This window comes from Antechinus flavipes, chromosome 1 (assembly GCF_016432865.1).
Source record: "Antechinus flavipes isolate AdamAnt ecotype Samford, QLD, Australia chromosome 1, AdamAnt_v2, whole genome shotgun sequence".
NCBI lineage: Eukaryota > Metazoa > Chordata > Mammalia > Dasyuromorphia > Dasyuridae > Antechinus > Antechinus flavipes.
Window position 1 is genome coordinate 364,646,239 of NC_067398.1, and position 17,469 is coordinate 364,663,707.

Consider the following 17,469-nt stretch of genomic DNA (forward strand, 5'->3'; position numbering starts at 1 on the left):
ATCCTCCTGCTGCTTCTGGCTGTTGTCTCCAGTTGCATATCAATCCCATAACTCAATCCCACTGCTTTTTTTTTTTTTTCTTCGATTATCACAACCTTTTTCTTTGAAAAAAAAATTGATCCCTTTTGATTTTATGTCAAATACACTTCCCAGTGTGTTCCTTACTTGTCCCCTCCCAGAAAGCCATCGCTTATAAAGAACAAAAACTAAGGGAAAAAACTTCAATCAACATGTTAAAAAAAAAAAAAAAAGTCTTGTATTATATGCAGGGGTATGGGCTTCCATATCTGCAAAGAAGCAGGAAGAGGATTATCTCTTATCTCATCTTTGAGGCTAATCTCCAAATTAGAATTTGCTAGCAATCTGTTTCAATTGATCAACCAAAGACCCCTTGCAGCTTGAAATGCTTTGATTATTTTTGACAATCAGTTGAATGTTAGACTTCTCAACTCTTCCCCCTGCACAAAAACTTTCTATGGTTTCTTATTGACTCTCTTACATAAACTCTTCAATTGGTCGTCTACATTCTAGTTCCAATCTATCTTTCCAGATATTTCTTATTATTCTCCTTTATGAATTCTTGGCTCCAGCCAGACTGGAGCAGTTCTTTGGAACTTAACATTCCCTTTCCTCTTTTTGTGAGTTTTCACAGGTTGTCTGGAATACATTGTCCCTTTATCTTTGTTTCTCAAAATCCTTCTCTTCCTTCAAGACAAACTCTAGTAATTACTTTTTTTAAATGTTGGCTGCTTTTTTTTTTTTTTTTTTTTTTTTTGGTATGGTTCTACTAACCTTTTTTTTTTTTTTTAATTTTTATTCAATGATTACTTTATATTGACAACATTATCCCTTGCACTTGTTTCTTTTCCGATTTTTTTTCCCCTCCCTCCCTCCACCCCCTCCCCTAGATGGCAAGCAGTCCTTTATATGTTGGATATGTTGCAGTATATCCTAGATACAATATATGTTTGCAGAACCGAACAGTTCTCTTGTTGCATAGGGAGAATTGGATTCAGAAGGTATAAATAACCCGGGAAGAAAAACAAAAATGCAGATAGTTCACATTCGTTTCCCAGTGTTCGTTCTTTGGGTGTAGTTGCTTTTGTCCGTCATTTATCAATTGAAACTCAGTTAGGCCTCTTTGTCAAAGAAATCCACTTCCATCAAAATATGTCCTCATACAATATCGTTGTCGAAGTGTATAATGATCTCCTGGTTCTGCTCATTTCACTCAGCATCAGTTCATGTAAGTCTCGCCAGTTCTCTCTGTATTCATCCTGCTGGTCATTTCTTACAGAACAATAATATTCCATAACATTCATATACCACAATTTACCCAGCCATTCTCCAATTGATGGGCATCCATTCATTTTCCAGTTTCTAGCCACTACAAACAGGGCTGCTACAAACATTTTGGCACATACAGGTCCCTTTCCCTTCTTTAGTATTTCTTTGGGATATAAGCCCAGAAGTAACACTGCTGGAACAAAGGGTACGCACAATTTGATAACTTTTGGGGCATAGTTCCAGATTGCTCTCCAGAATGGTTGGATTCATTCACAACTCCACCAACAATGCATTAGTGTCCCAGTTTTCCCGCATCCCCTCCAACATTCATCATTATTTTTTCCTGTCATCTTAGCCAATCTGACAGGTGTGTAGTGGTATCTCAGAGTTGTCTTAATTTGCATTTCTCTGATCAATAATGATTTGGAACACTTTCATATGAGTGGTAATAGTTTCAATTTCATCCTCTGAAAATTGTCTGTTCATATCCTTTGACCATTTATCAATTGGAGAATGGCTTGATTTCTTATAAATTTGAGTCAGTTCTCTATATATTTTAGAAATGAGGCCTTTATCAGAACCTTTAACTGTGAAGATGTTTTCCCAGTTTGTTGCTTCCCTTCTAATCTTGTTTGCATTAGTTTTGTTTGTACAAAGGCTTTTTAATTTGATGTAATCAAAATTTTCTATTTTGTGATCAGTAATGGTCTCTAGTTCATCTTTGGTCACAAATTTCTTTTTCCTCCACAAGTCTGAGAGATAAACTATTCTATGTTCCTCTAATTTATTTATAATCTTGTTTTTATGCCTAGGTCATGGACCCATTTTGATCTTATCTTGGTATATGGTGTTAAGTGTGGGTCCATGCCTAATTTCTGTGTTGTCTGCTTTTTCAAACTGACTAGTATTTACTTCTCTGTGTACTCATCATAGCCCCCAATGATAATGTAGCCTTTAAAGGCTCTCTGTTTTTCCCCCTTATCTTTTGATATCCTTAGCATCTAGTGTACAGTGTCTAGCTCCTACTAGAAGCAGAGTACCTCACTTTCTGTTGTCACCTTTGGACGTGAAAACAGTTCTGAACCTTTTGGAGAAACCTTCTAATATTAAATATTTATTAAATTGACTTACTAAAAATTTATCTTTTAAGGAATCAATATATACATGACCACAACCACAACTAAATAAAACAGAAACAAAAAAGAAAACTCATTATAATTATAATGAGCAAGCTTGGCCCCGGAGAAAAATTGAGAAAATCCAATGCCGAAGTGAGCTATTTTGGATATACAATGCTCTATGTACTGCCTGCTAGACGGAGATCATCAGTTTTGCTGTTCTATTTTTTTTTCTCCATTTCCTTTTAAAATCTTATTACAGATGGCTCCTTGGGTAGGAGAAAGGAGAGGAATGTGTTCCGAATGAAAGGGAGCATAACAACAAAAAGTATCAATAAAAAAGTATTTAAAAATAAAGTATAATGAAAGACAGCAAATATTACATTTTAAAACTGCACCAGAATCATGGGGAAGAAGAGATTGTAATGACCAATTGAAGAGTTTGTGTAAGAGAGTCAATAAGAAACCATAGAAGTTTTTTTTCAGGGGGAAGAGTTGAGAAGTCTTAACTGATTGTCAAAAATAATCAAAGACAAATAAAAAAAAAACCACTTTGTGTACATAATAGCTTAACCATGCAATTACACAGTTGTAGGGAGAGCTGTGTTCCCAGGAAAGTAAATACCATTTTCAAAAACCAATTTAATGCAAGGCTTCTCTTCTGCCTTCAGTGACACTTACCAGAGGCACTTGGACCTCAGACCAGGTGATGTTGGGCACTGAGGTGATGGGCTGCACCAGAATCGTGGGGAAGAAGAGGTTGTAATGACCCGTGGCTGCCATGTACAGTGACACAGCAATGTTGAATGGCAATGTGAAGACTGGGAGGTCCCATTTACTGAAGATGGTGCCCAGGGCACTGGAAAGAATCGGGCTGGGAATGGAAAGGAGAATTTAAGAACGCACTTTAATTAACCTTTCTGTCTTTTGTGTGTGTGTCTGTGTGCCCGTATGTGTATGAACATTTAAAAGCACACAGTTTTATTCTTATGGACTCTAGGAAATGACCAAACAGGGAACTGGGAATCCTTGCTCCAGGAGTCTCCTTCAGGGATTTTTTGCCCCTCCGCCCAGTAGTTCTGTGTCAAGCTTGGTCTCATCAGATTCTCCACTCAAACTTTTTGCCTTCTTTCCTTTGCTCTTTTTAATGATCCCGTAGCAGCCAATTGTGGGCATCCTGGAATCTCCTTGGAATTCTAGGAATTTCTTGGCTGGAGCACACTGAAGAGTGCCAGAAGTCTTTGACAAGGAGGCAGAGTACCTCGCTTTCTGTTGTCACTTTTGGACTTGAAAACAGTTCTGAACCTTTTGGAGGAAACTTCTAATAGAATGGAGAAGGCTATGGACACTTTCTCAGATTCATATTTAGAAATGAATAAAATAAAGTTTGTAAGATTATAAATTAACCAAATATAGTGAAATGCAATTCTCTACCTCCGTTTCTCCTTTCCTCTTAAACTGCAGTCCACAAACTTGCATTTTTTTTTAAGAACCCCTGCTCTAGAGTATCAGGTTTAAGAATAGTGGAAAAGTTGCTTTTTTTTCCCTTTTAGATTTGATTTTTCTCATGCTGCATGATAAATGTGAAAATATGTTTAGAAGAATTCCATTATTTGCTACAGGGAAGAGGGATAGGAGGGAGAGAGAAAAATTTGAAACACAGGGTTTTGCAAGGATGAATGTTGAAAACTATCTTTGCATGTATTTTGAAAATTAAAAAAAAACCTATTTTTAAAAAAAGAATAACTGGGCAAAGGGGCAAGGGCTGTGCACTTTGAGCCAAAAGACTCTCTTCATCTACAAATATTTTCCTGGACACGTTTCATGAACCCTAAAGTCAGATTGAGTTAAAAATTGTTTTAATCAATGATAGAAAGCATTCTAGCTATCAGTGTAGACATATCATAGAAAAAGCTTTTGTGTGCTGAAGAAAAAGCTGTTTCCTCTTCGATACTTCAAGGATCTGAGATGTCATAAGTACAGATATTTTTTCCACCAACACAAATTGCAACATTCTCTCCCGACCTCCCTTTTCCCACCTTCTTTTCTGTGCTGTCTTCCTTCATTGAATTGAAAACCCTTAGAGGGCAGAGATTCCAGAGCCATTGCTCTTTCATAGAATGACAGATCTAGAGTTGGAAGATACATTAGAAGCTATCTGATCCATCTTTATACAATACAGTAAATTAAGGTGAAAAAGGTTAAGTGGCTTGTCTGCAGTTGTACAGATAATAGTATTCATCAGAGGAAAGATTTGAACTCAGATTCTCAAATTCCAGAGCTAGTGCTTTGCCCATGGTGACATATTGTCTGTATCCCTGGGGGAGGAAGAAGAACCAAAGGGGCTCCATGCTCCTTGTCTGTGCTGAATGTGTCTCACATAGTGGCCAAGCATTCAAGAGGTAATGGTGGTGATACTGGCTACACTGGGGGCAGAATGACCTCTCAGTTCAGAGGGTAGAAGGTAGATAAGGATGCTAGGAAGGTTTGGGAGCTTATAACCAACCGACAGGACAGGACAGGGGGATTTAGGATTTAGGTCCTCCCAAACAGAGAAAAGAGACTTTGAAAAGACCTGGGGAGTACAGCTGCTGTTGTCCAGTCATTTCTGGACTCTTCATGATCCCATTTGGGTTTTTTTGGGAAGAGATGCTGCAGTGGTTTGGTATTTTCTTCTTCAGTTCATTTTACAGATAAAAACACTGAGAAAACAGGGCTAAGTGATGTACCCAGGGTCATATAGCTAGGATGTGTCTGAGTAGTAGGGAGAGGCATTTAACTTATACCCACAACTTTATTGATGGAACTTACCAGGTCATGGACATAACAATGACAGGGAGCAAAAGCCACCAGTAATAATCCCCTTTCTCTGAAAACACAGCCATCAGCAAGCCCACTAGTACTCCATTGTAGCCATGAAGTCCTGCTGCAATTGATGACCTGGGGATAGAGGAGCACAGAATGCAAGTGAGAGGATAGTGAAGATGGAGTCCTCCATGGCCTGTTTAGAGAGACCAAGGTATTTCCTTGCCCTCGATCCCCTAGCCTCTCCCAGAGTCCAAACTTCTGCCATCAGAAATTCATGTCCTCTGGGATTAAAAATGCTCCTAAAGTCCTTTAGGACAATGAGAATATCCCTGGAATAAATTATTATTCTGTTCTAAATCACTGACCCTTGAAGGATTACTGACACTGGTGCCATAATGGAAAGAATGTTAGATTTGAAGTTAAAAGGTCTGGATTCTCTGGACCTTAATTTCCTCAATTCTAAAATGAAGGGGTTTTGATTATCCCCAATCTATGATCTGTGACTTGGGTTTGGAAGACTTGGATATGAATCCCAGCTTTGTCATTTACTACCTGTATGACTTTAGGAAAGTCACATACCTCTGACAGCCTCATTTTATAAAATGATGGAAACTGAGGTAGAGAGAGGCCATTTGACTTTATTGAAGAAAGCAGGTCTTTAAAGGAATGAAATGAGAGATAGGTAAAGGGAGGGAGAAAGAAAAGCAAGGTGTGGAACGCCAAATGGCACCAATGAGAACAAGCTGGATGGGGAAAACTTGGGGATGGAGGCTAGTCTGGCATGGACTGGAAGCTAGGAAGAGTTCCATTTCTGCCTTTGACATACATTGTCTGTGTAACTTTAGATAAACTAAGAGGATAACCTTTTAGGAATCTCGCCAACTTTCCAAAACTGTGAGTTGCTGAGTAATTGACTGTCTGCATTAGTAGAAAGAATTTCCTTACTTGGGAGTTGCCTATAATATAACAATTTCTCCTCAAGTTTATCCACAAGATATTTATCACACTGGACTACCAGCTATTTATTACCTTTCCACACCCTAAAATTCATGTAGACTTTTCTCTCATTTTTAGGAATTTGAAACAATACTTCATGTAGTTGAGAGTTTGCAACTGTTTTGAGAAGTATTTATTTGTATCCAGAGACCATTTTTCCATTGAAGAATATATTGATTATATATTTGTGTTAATTCCCTAAATATTTAGGAAATCATCATTGGTCTTTTCATTGAACTTTTAACTATGTCATTAGAGTATTTTCTTCTAGATGAAATCTCATTGGAAGATAGCTTTTAGGAGGGAAAATCAGCTCTATCACTCTGAGGGATAGAAGGAATGAGGAGAGAAGATTGACGTTACAAAGTCTTCCATTCTGTAAAATAGGATTAAAAATATTTGTGCTGCCCGCCTCCTAGGGTAACTCTGGAAAAATTTTTTCTGGAAATCTTGAATTGCTGTAGAAACATGTGCAATTAGCTGTCTGGCTTGAACTTAAAGTCTACCTACCGATGGCACTCTTAGGAAACTTGCCCTTGGGCTGCTGGATTATGTAGCCCTCAGGACTTACCTGTCCTGACTCAGGATAAGGGCTGTCAGAGTAGAAATGATGGTTCCCAAACAGCCTGAGATGGCCCACCAGGGGTTCTGGACAAAGAGGCCAAGAATGATGATGAGACCACTGAGAGGATTGTTCACAAACATGACTTGAGATGTTCCCCTTAAGATCCAATCCAGGAACTGGAATACTGGAGACTTGTCTGGAAGAGGAAGACAGTTTCCTTAGGGAGCTCCCAGGAATGCCAGGCTAATGCATGCAAAGCCATTGTACTAACACTGTACCCTAATATTGAATTAGGCATTTGGGAGGAGGGACACACACACTAGAGAGGAAATATCATTATTTCCCTTTTGTCTAAAGCAGGGTTTATACTTAGTACACATTTAAACCATTGTATAGCCTTGGGTGGGGTGGGATGGGGTGGGGTTTGTTACCTTTTTTTTTTTCTTATGGAAAAATGGATGGATTATTTTGGCAATCAAGGGAAGCCTATGGATTCCATCTCAGAATAATGTTTTTTAAACACAAAACAAAATATATAGAACTATAAAAGAAACCAATTTTTCTGATTTTAGAAGATTTTTTTTAAAAGCTTGAACTTTTCTTTCTTTTTTTTTTTTTTCCAGATTTATAAATACTAGTTGAGAATTCCTGAGTTAAATGGCTATTCTGATGTTGGATAAAGGCCTGTGAACTTGGATTTAGAAGACCTAGCTCACAGCTTGTCATAGAACTAGAGCTGAAAGTCTAATGTAATATCCTCAAAAATATTCTAATGTAATATCCTCATTTTATCGAGATGAGGTGCCTAATCCAAGGTCATTGAGGTTATAGATATCAGAGGCAAGGCTTGAACCTCCAGAGCCATTATCTGTGTGACCTCAGGTAAGCCACGTCACTTCTCAGCATTAGTTTGCTCACCCATCAAATACAGGTATTGGATCAGAAGGTTCCTTCTAGTTCTTACAACACATAAATTCGTGAAGGAAAATACAATTATAATTCCCTTTAGGCAGTTTAGGGGTTGCTACATAGAGTCACAGAGCTTTTCTTGAAAAACTCTAATCTCTGAGTAGGTAATTATTTGAGTCATGTTTCTTGGGCAAGACTTTGCTTTTCCCCTGAGTGCCAGTAGGAGATAATCTCTTCTGAGTGGGACTGTTCATGCTGATTCTTTACCTTTAAGCCCCTCTCCACATTCCTTCATTTCTCCTGTAATGTAACTGAAGGCTTTGCTGAGTCTTTTCCCACCAGTGGCTAAGGAATTTTGGATCCGAGAGGTCTTGGTCACGCTTGTTTCCACCTTGATCTCAGTACTGTCTTCCATGCTGTTACTGAGATCCTGCATGAGGGAATGGTAGAAAGAACAGATTTTTATAACCTGTAACTCTTCCATTGAAGTGGAGTATGATAGAAAATTTACTGGACCAAAAAAAAAAAAAAAGCCAAGAAACCATGTTCTGCCGCTGATTTTCATCCTTACTGTATATATAGATAGATGATCTTTCTGTTCCTCAGACTCAAAAGGGGATAATCTTTGCTTTCTCCATCATCTAGGGTTGTTGTGAGGGGAAAGCAATGTTCATGAGGATGTTGCAAAACATATAAAGTGCCATTAAAAAAAAGCACAAAACAAAAACCAAAGTGACATTATTAGGATAACTTTGGGGGAAGTGAGAACAGTGAGGGAGGAAGCAGGAAGAGGTATTGAAAAGAGGAAGAATTTGTGACTGCTTTTGGGAAGGGAAATGATGGAATGCTCTGGATGACAATGTCTGCAGCTGAAGTTTGATTTGAGTGGTGCTGAGAAAAAACCACTTGGTATCTCTTTGGCTAAGATTGAGGATCTGTGTCTTTGTGTACAAGTCCAAAGAACATCCCAAAGATAGGATGAATGTGTTGGTAAAAATCAAATGCAGATTGATGTGTGAAAAGAGTTCTGATGTAGAGTTGCACATAAGCACCTTTCTTTTTGTATGGTGAAGATCCAGCAGAAAGAAAAGAATAAGCATTTATTACGTGATTACTGTATTCCAGACCCTGTGCTAAACACTCAATAAATATTATCTTATTAGATCCTCACAATAGCCTTGGGAGGTAGTTGCTTGGGAGGTAAACCTATTTTATAGTTGAGGGAACCAAGATAGAGATTAAATGGCTTTTTCCAGGGTCATGTAGCTAGTACATATCTGAGGATAGATTTGAATTCAGATCTTCTTGGCTTCAGGCTTGGCATTTTAGCCACTTTGCTACCTACCTAATGCCATAATAGAAACTACTCTAGATTTGTTCTCTGCTACTTCTCACTTGACTTCCAGCAAGACATTTAACGTGTCTGCCTCAGTTTCCTTCCTTATGGAATAATGTGGGGGTAAGGGGTAAGTTTGAATTAATAATCACTATAGTCTCTTCCAGTTTTAAATCCTAAGAATACGTTTGAGAATTTTGAGAGGAGCAAAAGTTGATTCTACCACATAACATAACAATCAGCAGTGAACTCTTACCTCTTTCCCTCAACAACAGATACCCTGTCCAGCAATGTACTGTTAATGTCTAAAATGTAGGCTACTAATCAGACTCAGCTTGATCAATAGAAGCAGTGTTACTATTTTCTATTTTCCATCTCCTGGGGCTTTTTAAAAAAAATAAGTTATTGATTCTCACAGTAGGTCCAAAGCTTTTTCTATAGGAAAGAGGGCTTTCTCCTTTCAGTTAGGCAATTTTAGGGGACAGAGCACAGGACTGGAATCAGTCAGACCTAAGTTCAAATGAAGCGCTAGACAATTACTAGTTGTATGATTTGCCCAGCAAATCACTTAACTTCTAGTTTCCTCAGTTTCCTCATATGTAAAATGAGGATAAAATAGCACTTTACTCCCAGGGTTTTTGTGAGTATCAAATAAAAATATTTGTAAAACACTTTGCAAACCTTAAAGCACCAACTAAATGTTGTTATATTATCTCAACTCTGGCAATACAAAATGTAAGGATCTTCAATATGGGAAATCTAGTAATGATGATCACCAGACCTGCAGTCTCTTCAAATAAGTTGGAACCAAATTGAATGAATGTCTTTACCTAGATTTATATTTCAATTATGCATGTTTCTGTGAGAGTTTCTATATCTATATGTATTTATATGTCTATGTAATATGTCATATACATACACATGTAAATTCCAAGTCTAAAGATATGCATTATACATTATATGATAAAAATTTATTATATAATTATGCATGTAAGTATTTCTCTAGCTACCTAGCTGTCTATCTGATTTATAATGTTAATCTTCCTAGATTGCTCTAATATCTTTGTGGTAAGTAAATCCTACTGCATCAAGTCAAGGGGATAGATATTTCTGAGGCAGTGTGGCAGTCTATCTTCTGCTTCCCCTCCCAGTATTTTATAGATCAAAGAAACTCAAGCCCATCCATGTCCAATGACTTTTTAATTACACAAATGGTATAGATGGTGGAATTGGAATTTGAACCCAGGACCCAACTGCTTTGTCAACTACCCTAACATAATGCTAACCTTGGAAAAGTGATTCTGAGATTTACTTAACTTCATGATTATGGATAAGTTATCAAACCTTCCAGACTAAGTTTCTTAAGATTGGGATAGGTTGGGAGGAAACATTTTATGAAACTTTAAGTTGTATTCTACTCTTCCATGATCCCATTTGGAGTTTTCTTGACAAAGATACCAGAGTTGTTTGCCGTTTTCTTCTCCAACTCATTTTACAGATAAGGAAACTGAGGCAAACAGGATTATGTGACTTGTTCAGGGTCATACAGCTAATAAGTGTCTGAGCCCAGACTTGAATTCGTGAAAATGAGTCTTTCTGACTCCAGGCCCCATCCTCTATCTACTGAGCTACTTAAATGCCTCTATGAAGCTTAGAAAATTCTAGCAATATGAGCTCTTACCATATGAATGACTATTGTCCTGTACCTAGCTACCAATGACCTTGGGTTCTATTTAGTTTATATACCATAGGCTCAGCTGAAAAATTAAAATACCTTAAATTGAAAATTTCAGTTTGTGCCCAAATAGAGTGGTGATTGTTCATTTTGGAACTGGGAGCTATCAACTTTTCCCAACCTTGTTCTAAGTAACTTAACTGATTTAATTCCATAATGGGGGCATCTAGATAGCACGATAAATAGAGTTTCAAGCCTGGAATCAGAAGGACTCATCTTTGTGAGTTCAAATCTAGCTATTTATTAACTGTATGACTCTGGGCAAGTCCTATTTGCCTCAGTTTCCTCATCTATAAAATGAACTGGAGAAGGAAATGGCAAACTATCTAGTATTTTTGCCAAGAAAACCTCAAATAGTGTCATGAAGAGTTGGATATGGCTGAATGATGGGGTTACTTCTATTATGGGAGCTACTTCTCTCTTGGCTATTTCGCATGCTTTAAGAGGTTTCTTTCAATACTCACAAGAAATTCGTGGGTGGGCTTTCGGTAGGGATATGGAAACTGATCCTTGCTTTGTCTCTCTTGATGTTCAGGTCTTCCAAATACTGGAGAAAGAAAAGAAAGAGAATGTTGGTAGGTTAGGACACCACTGTGCTAGTATTTCCTTTTTTTTTTTTAAATTTTTAAATTTTATTTAATATTTTCCCCCAGTTACATTCAAAACAAAAAAATTACATTTCTTTTTAAAACTTTTGAATTTTAGAATTTCTCTTTTATCCCTATCCACAATTAAGAAATTGCACCTGAAGTTATGCAAAAAATTTCCATAAAAATCACGTTATGAAAGAAAACATAGATCTCCCACCTTAATTAAAATAAAAACGATCAAGAAAAATTAAGTTATAAAGAAAGAGAGAGAGAGAGAAAGAATGCTTCAATCTGTATTCAGACATAATCAGTTCTTTCTCTGGGTGCAGTTGGCATTTTAGCAAAAGTAGATCTAAACTGATCCCTGAAGGGCAATATTTATCTGCTAGTATTTCCATAGAACCCCTTCTGAGTAAGTTGGATGCAGCATGAGCACTGGGATGAGGTAGAAAAAGAACAGGGAATTCTAAGATCAGTTTGAATCCCAGACCTACTACTTATTGCCTATATGACTTCTATTTCCTGGGCCTCAAGAGTACTCATCTGTAAAATGAGGATGCCTGCCTGTATGGTCTTTTAATGTCTCTTCCAACTGTAAAATTCATATTTCTACTATTTGGCTGTGTGACTTGGGCAGGTCACAACCTCTTTGAACCTAAGTTGCTTCACTGGGGAATCAGCCTAATTAATCTTTGAGGCTTTCTAGTTCTAAACCCTCTCATCCTGCTCAATATTATTTAATCAATTTATAGAAACACAGAAAATTAAATATTAGAGCTAGAAAGTGAGCTTGGAGATCATCTAGTATTCCTCCCATCCCTTCCCATCTCTAATATTTTTGATGATGAAATTAAGATCCAGAAAAGTTCAATAAGAGAGCTGGGATTTTTTTTTCTTTGAAAACAATTGGCATTAATTGCCCAGGGTCACATAGCTAGGAAGTGTTGTGTCTGAGGTTAGATTTGAACTCAAATCCTTCTTTTTAATTCCAGGTACTTTCTATACCACCATATTAATCATTTAGCTTTTATTAAAAGATTGAGCAGCACATAGTGGCTGGGATTCGGTCACCAAAACTTTAATTATTTGAAATCCAATTAACCACAATGTACAATTAATTTATTTTTCTGTCCTGCTTTCATTCCCTGGAGGAGGAGGTGACATATCACTAGAAAAGGAGACAAATGAGATTTAGTAAAAGCAGCAGCAACAAAACCACCACAGATAAAAGTCTTGTGTTCAGCAGAGGTCCATCTCCCTCTCCTAGCCCCTCTCTGTCTCTATCTCAAGGGCTAAACAGTGGTCAGTGATGCTCAGGAATGGAACCACAGCATTCTACAAGATTCTCAATCAATCAAGGTAGATTTAGCAAGCAGGACTTGATCAAGTGGGTAAGACAAATTAGAGAGTTTTCAATAGCAAATGTTGAAACAAAAATGTCTTTCTACTCAACCCTAAATTACTTAGGCAATTGAAGTGACTTGAATGTTCCCATTTCCCAGATATTCTGATTTCTGGGACCTTTTTCAAATGCAGGATAAAGAACTTAGAATTAGAGGTTATGATACTGTTGTAAGAAGTCTTGGATCCAAAACTAGTCTCTGACAATTATACCTATGTCACCATTAACCTGTAAGGGCATTAGTCTCTTGTTCCATAAAATGAAAGGAATGAACTAGATGGTTTTTGAGGTCCCTTATAGCTTTAAATCTATCATTTTCCTGCTTTCTGATCCTGTTCCATCCATGGTCTACTGGAATAAGACAAGACAGATGGATAATAAAACCCTGAGGCTTTGACTCCAAGTGTAATTATATTTATTGAATTTTTTAATGTGATAATCAGTCATCAAACCCCATGTGGAATAATGAGTGATCTGTTGGGATTTCTAAAATGTCTATGATAACAAGCTAACAGAGAAGTTCTTAGCAGTAGATACTCATCGATCTTCATGTCATCAATGTGTCTTTTTGTCAAGTCAAAAAGACGCTTGTTTCTACATGAGTACCATAGGGAGTCTTTTTTGGACAGGATTATTAGCTAGTAGAGAAAGGAATGTTGTACATGTAAATTACCTAGGTTTTAGCAAAGCATTTTTCAAAGCCTCACAATTATTCTGATGGCAGAAATGGAGAAGTGTGAGTTAGATGGGAGCACAATTAGGTGAATTCAGGGTTAGTTGTATGTCTGGCCCCAAAGGGTAGACATTAATAGTTTGATTGAAACTCTAAGTAGGTATGTTCGGGTATATGTTGTTTAACATTTTTATTATCTTAAATAAAGGCTCACTTTTGTACAGATAAGAATATTGGATTGATTTTTAACAATATTATATTTAATAGAGATAAATTGTATTTTCTTAAAATTGAGATAAAAAAACATAATAAAGGAAGCCACATAATTTGTCTAAAAAAAAATAAGGGTTGAATTTGGGATAAATCAAGGTGTCAGACTGGCAGCCTGGAGGAGGCCACATGTAGCCAGCAACACTAGCTCTTAAACCATATTAAAATGTAATTGGAAGATATTTAACTAAAACAAATAAAAATACAATAAAATATAAATTACATTATGTTTTAGGACTAGGTTAATAGGGGTCTTTATGTACAGATTAGTGGCCCCTTTTTTCTTTGAGTTTGACATCACTGTACTGTTCAGCTGTCCCTTCCACGTCTTGATTTTCTCTATCTTGGTTTTGTTATCTCAAGGGTTGGCATTAGAAATTAAATGGGAATTTTGGGGGACTTTTGTGAAAACTACAGATGACACATGAAGGCCAGCAGATGATGCAGAAAAGAGTTAGAAACTCAGAAATACACAAAATATATGCATACATATATGCATATATTTTGTGTATATGTATATATATATAGTTTATAAAATTATAAGTATGTTTACTTAATGTTGACCTATATATAGCCGATGATCAAATAATTAACCCAAATTTTATAATAAGGTACTATAAACACCTCATAAAGAAAGAGGAAAAAAATTAGCCTTTTTCTCTGGTACAAAGGGAGGCCAAAAGAATTTTTTGTGAATTTTCCAGATTATGTGTTTGGGGTGGTTTGCATCCTTAACTTCCCTCTCCTCCCCCTAATGTGGAAGAAATATCTGTATAGTCCCTGATTTGAAAATACAACATAGCAGAACCATTAAGCTAATGGGATCATAGGTAATCTTCCCTGGTCAAATCATATCTGGAACATTGTTTAGGTACCAGATTTTAGGAAAGATACTGAGGAGAACAAGAAGAGGAGTAAAATCAGGATAATGAATGGCTTTAACATTATGACATATGAGTTTGTTGAAAGAGCTAGTGGGGTTTGGCCCAGAGAAGAAAAAACCTGGTAAGAGACACAATGGTTGTCTTCATCTATTTGGTAGCTTGTCTTTTGGAAGAGTAGAATTATATAGAAGAGAGTGGAGTATATTATAGAATTATATAGAAAAGAGTAGAACATATAGAAATATATTGTTCCATTAAGAGTGATTGTTTATGTTTCTGAGAATTTGAATGCAGGTCTGTCTTGTCAATTTGTTGTTGTTGAGTCCAGTCCAAGTCTCTATGACCTCATTTGGGTTTTCTTGACAGAGATATTAGAGTGCTTCGTCATTTTCTTCTCTAGCTCATTTTACAGATGAGGAAATAGAGGCAAATGGGGTGAAGTAACTAGCCCAGGATCACACAATTAGTGAGTGAAGCCATATTTAAACTCAGAAAGATGAGTTTTCTTGATTTTAAGACCAGAACTATATCCACTGCATCACCTAGCTGCCTTTTCTGTCTAAAACAAAAATTAATAAAACCTCATTTTATTTTTTTTTTGAGCAGAAATATTGCATTTCTGATTCTTTGGGTCCCTCTGCTGGTTAATTATGGGAATAACGACATGTCCTTTAGAATAAATGTATTTTTAGAATATATTTGGCTCTTTTCTCATTTTCATTTTACCCATTTGCTAAACATCCAAGATTTTGCAGTAATAGGTAATTTTCTAAGAAATTAAACTGTAATCATGAGTTGAGTTGGAAAATGATATTATAAGAACAAGGAAAAATAGTTCCCCAGCTTTGTGAAGGAGTGAGAGACTGTTGGTTCAGCAAATATGTTATATCTTCATTCCTTTTTATTTTATTTTATTTTTTTGCAGTGCAAAGGTTCTTCTTGGCTGTCTCCTCCTTCAAGTCTTCCTGTTTTCTCCACTATTCTAGAATTTCTTATTTTTCATTAAGTCATTTCACATATAATTCTGCTGCTATTCCTATCTCTTATCCCTTTTCTATCAGGGTTGTGGTTAGTTTTTCAGAACCATTAAGCCCTCTTATAAATCATCCCTACTTGTTCTCATCAGAGACAGAATCCTGGATCTGAAGAACCATGGAGTTGCTTGTTATTAACAAAACTCATGTACTTTTAAAGATCTTTCAGAACGCTTCCATTTAGTTTAGATGCTGTCCCACATGGGGAGTAGAAGGATAGACCAGTATTTTTATAGTGCTTTAAGATTTGCAAAGCACTTTTCACATTGTCACAATAATGGGAGACAGATTTATTATTCTCATATTACCAGTGAAGAAACTGAGTTGAACTTGCCTAGGGTCACAGGACTAATAAGTGTTTAAGGTGGGATTTGAACTTATGTTTTCCAGATTCCAAGTCCAAGAACTCCTGTGCCTCTGAGCTTCCTAATTTGGACTCAGAATGACTTCTTTTGAATTCCACTCAACTAGTTACTTTTTATGAGAACTTCTTCATAGATGTGTTATACTTTCACCAGACTAATGATTTCATTGACTCGGTAAACTCCAAAGCCAGAAATTTTCCTCCACAAAGCCCTTCCTGACCTCTATTGTTAGTCCCTTCCCTATCCCCTCCAATTAATTTGTATTTATTTTTGTATTATTTTTGGAATGAAAGGCAGAAAGGTATAATGGATAGAATCAGTCTCAGAGTCAGGATCAAAGCCAACCTTTTATGTATACTGGCTGGGTGACCAAATCACCTCATCTTTTAGTGGCTTAACTAAGTAACTCTCAATTCCATATATTGTGAAATATGTGACCCCCTGTATTGGTAGAGGAAATTACTGCTTTGGGAGTTCAGTAAATTGGTGAAATCATAAGTTTGGTGATAAGATACCTCTAGAAACTAATACAATGATTGCAATATAACTGTTGCTTCATAAATGTGTTGAGTAGTTTTCCTCATCTATAAAGGGAGGGGTTTAGACTAAATCATCTTTAAAATCCTCTCTAGAGCTTCATAAGAAGACTTGATATCTCATAGACTGGGGCTTTCTCTCTCTGTCTCTCCGTCCCCCTCTCTCTCTCTCTCTCTCTCTCTCTCTCTCTCTCTCTCTCTCTCTCTCTCTTTCTCTCTCTCTCTCTCTCTCTCTCTCTCTCTCTCTCTCTTTTTCTATCTATCTCTCTGTCTCTTTGTCTCTGTCTCTCTTTCTTTCTCTGTACACCTCCCCCCTCACCCCCACACAGTTACTCTGTACTTTGCCCTGATCAGGTCAAATCTGGGTATTAAGTTGAGTTCTGGGTACCACATTTTAGGATACAGATACAGATGTGAGGAAGAGGGTTCCCAGGATGGAGAATGGGTCAGTTTACTGAGAGTTTGGATTCTGGAAAATTCATTTTCAGAAAACCTCTCTAGCCTGTGCTGAACCCATTGCCATCCTTAGACCCCATCCCACCTCAGTAGTGGAAGAGAGGACAAGAATGGAAAGAGAGGACAAGGAGTGAAAAAGAGGAAGAAGCATCAGTCTCACTTTTACTACTTCTCCTCCGTATGGATGACCATTCAATGTGAAATATGCTCCGTCTCCTGGGCACAAAAGCTTCCAGGCTCTCATCCGCTTTTTCTTCAACCTTGGGAGGATGCTCCTCACGGCCACCTGGCAAGGGGTACAAGATCAGAGACAAATTTCAAGTCAGCCCAAATTGTGTTCTGAGTAGAGAGGGTGAAATCAGGGAGCCGAGTTTAAACTTCTTTATCTATAAAATGGAGATTATATTTATTTTGCCTCTCTTACAGGATTAATGTGAGGACAATGCTTGTCATTTTTAAAGCATTAAATGTGAATTGTCCTTCCCTGAACTCTGTCTCTGTCTGC

At 37.1% G+C, this 17,469-nt stretch overlaps 1 protein-coding gene and 1 long non-coding RNA gene across 2 annotated transcripts in view; one reads left to right on the plus strand and one right to left on the minus strand.

Annotated features, from left to right (window-relative positions):
• The window catches only part of LOC127543543 (urea transporter 2), a 31,535-nt gene extending 14,291 nt beyond the window's left edge, over positions 1 to 17,244 (minus strand). The window contains exons 1-6 of the mRNA XM_051969689.1: positions 17,125 to 17,244; positions 11,219 to 11,301; positions 7,951 to 8,113; positions 6,781 to 6,970; positions 5,217 to 5,345; positions 3,087 to 3,279 (exon numbers count right to left, since the gene is read on the minus strand). Of these exons, the coding sequence (XP_051825649.1) occupies positions 3,087 to 3,279; positions 5,217 to 5,345; positions 6,781 to 6,970; positions 7,951 to 8,098 (660 nt within the window). The 5' untranslated portion in view covers positions 8,099 to 8,113; positions 11,219 to 11,301; positions 17,125 to 17,244. The remainder of the gene's footprint in view (positions 1 to 3,086; positions 3,280 to 5,216; positions 5,346 to 6,780; positions 6,971 to 7,950; positions 8,114 to 11,218; positions 11,302 to 17,124) is intronic.
• LOC127543544 (uncharacterized) overlaps positions 1 to 17,469 on the plus strand; it is a 173,656-nt gene that overhangs the window by 23,457 nt on the left and 132,730 nt on the right. The gene's annotated exons all lie outside the window — the stretch shown is intronic.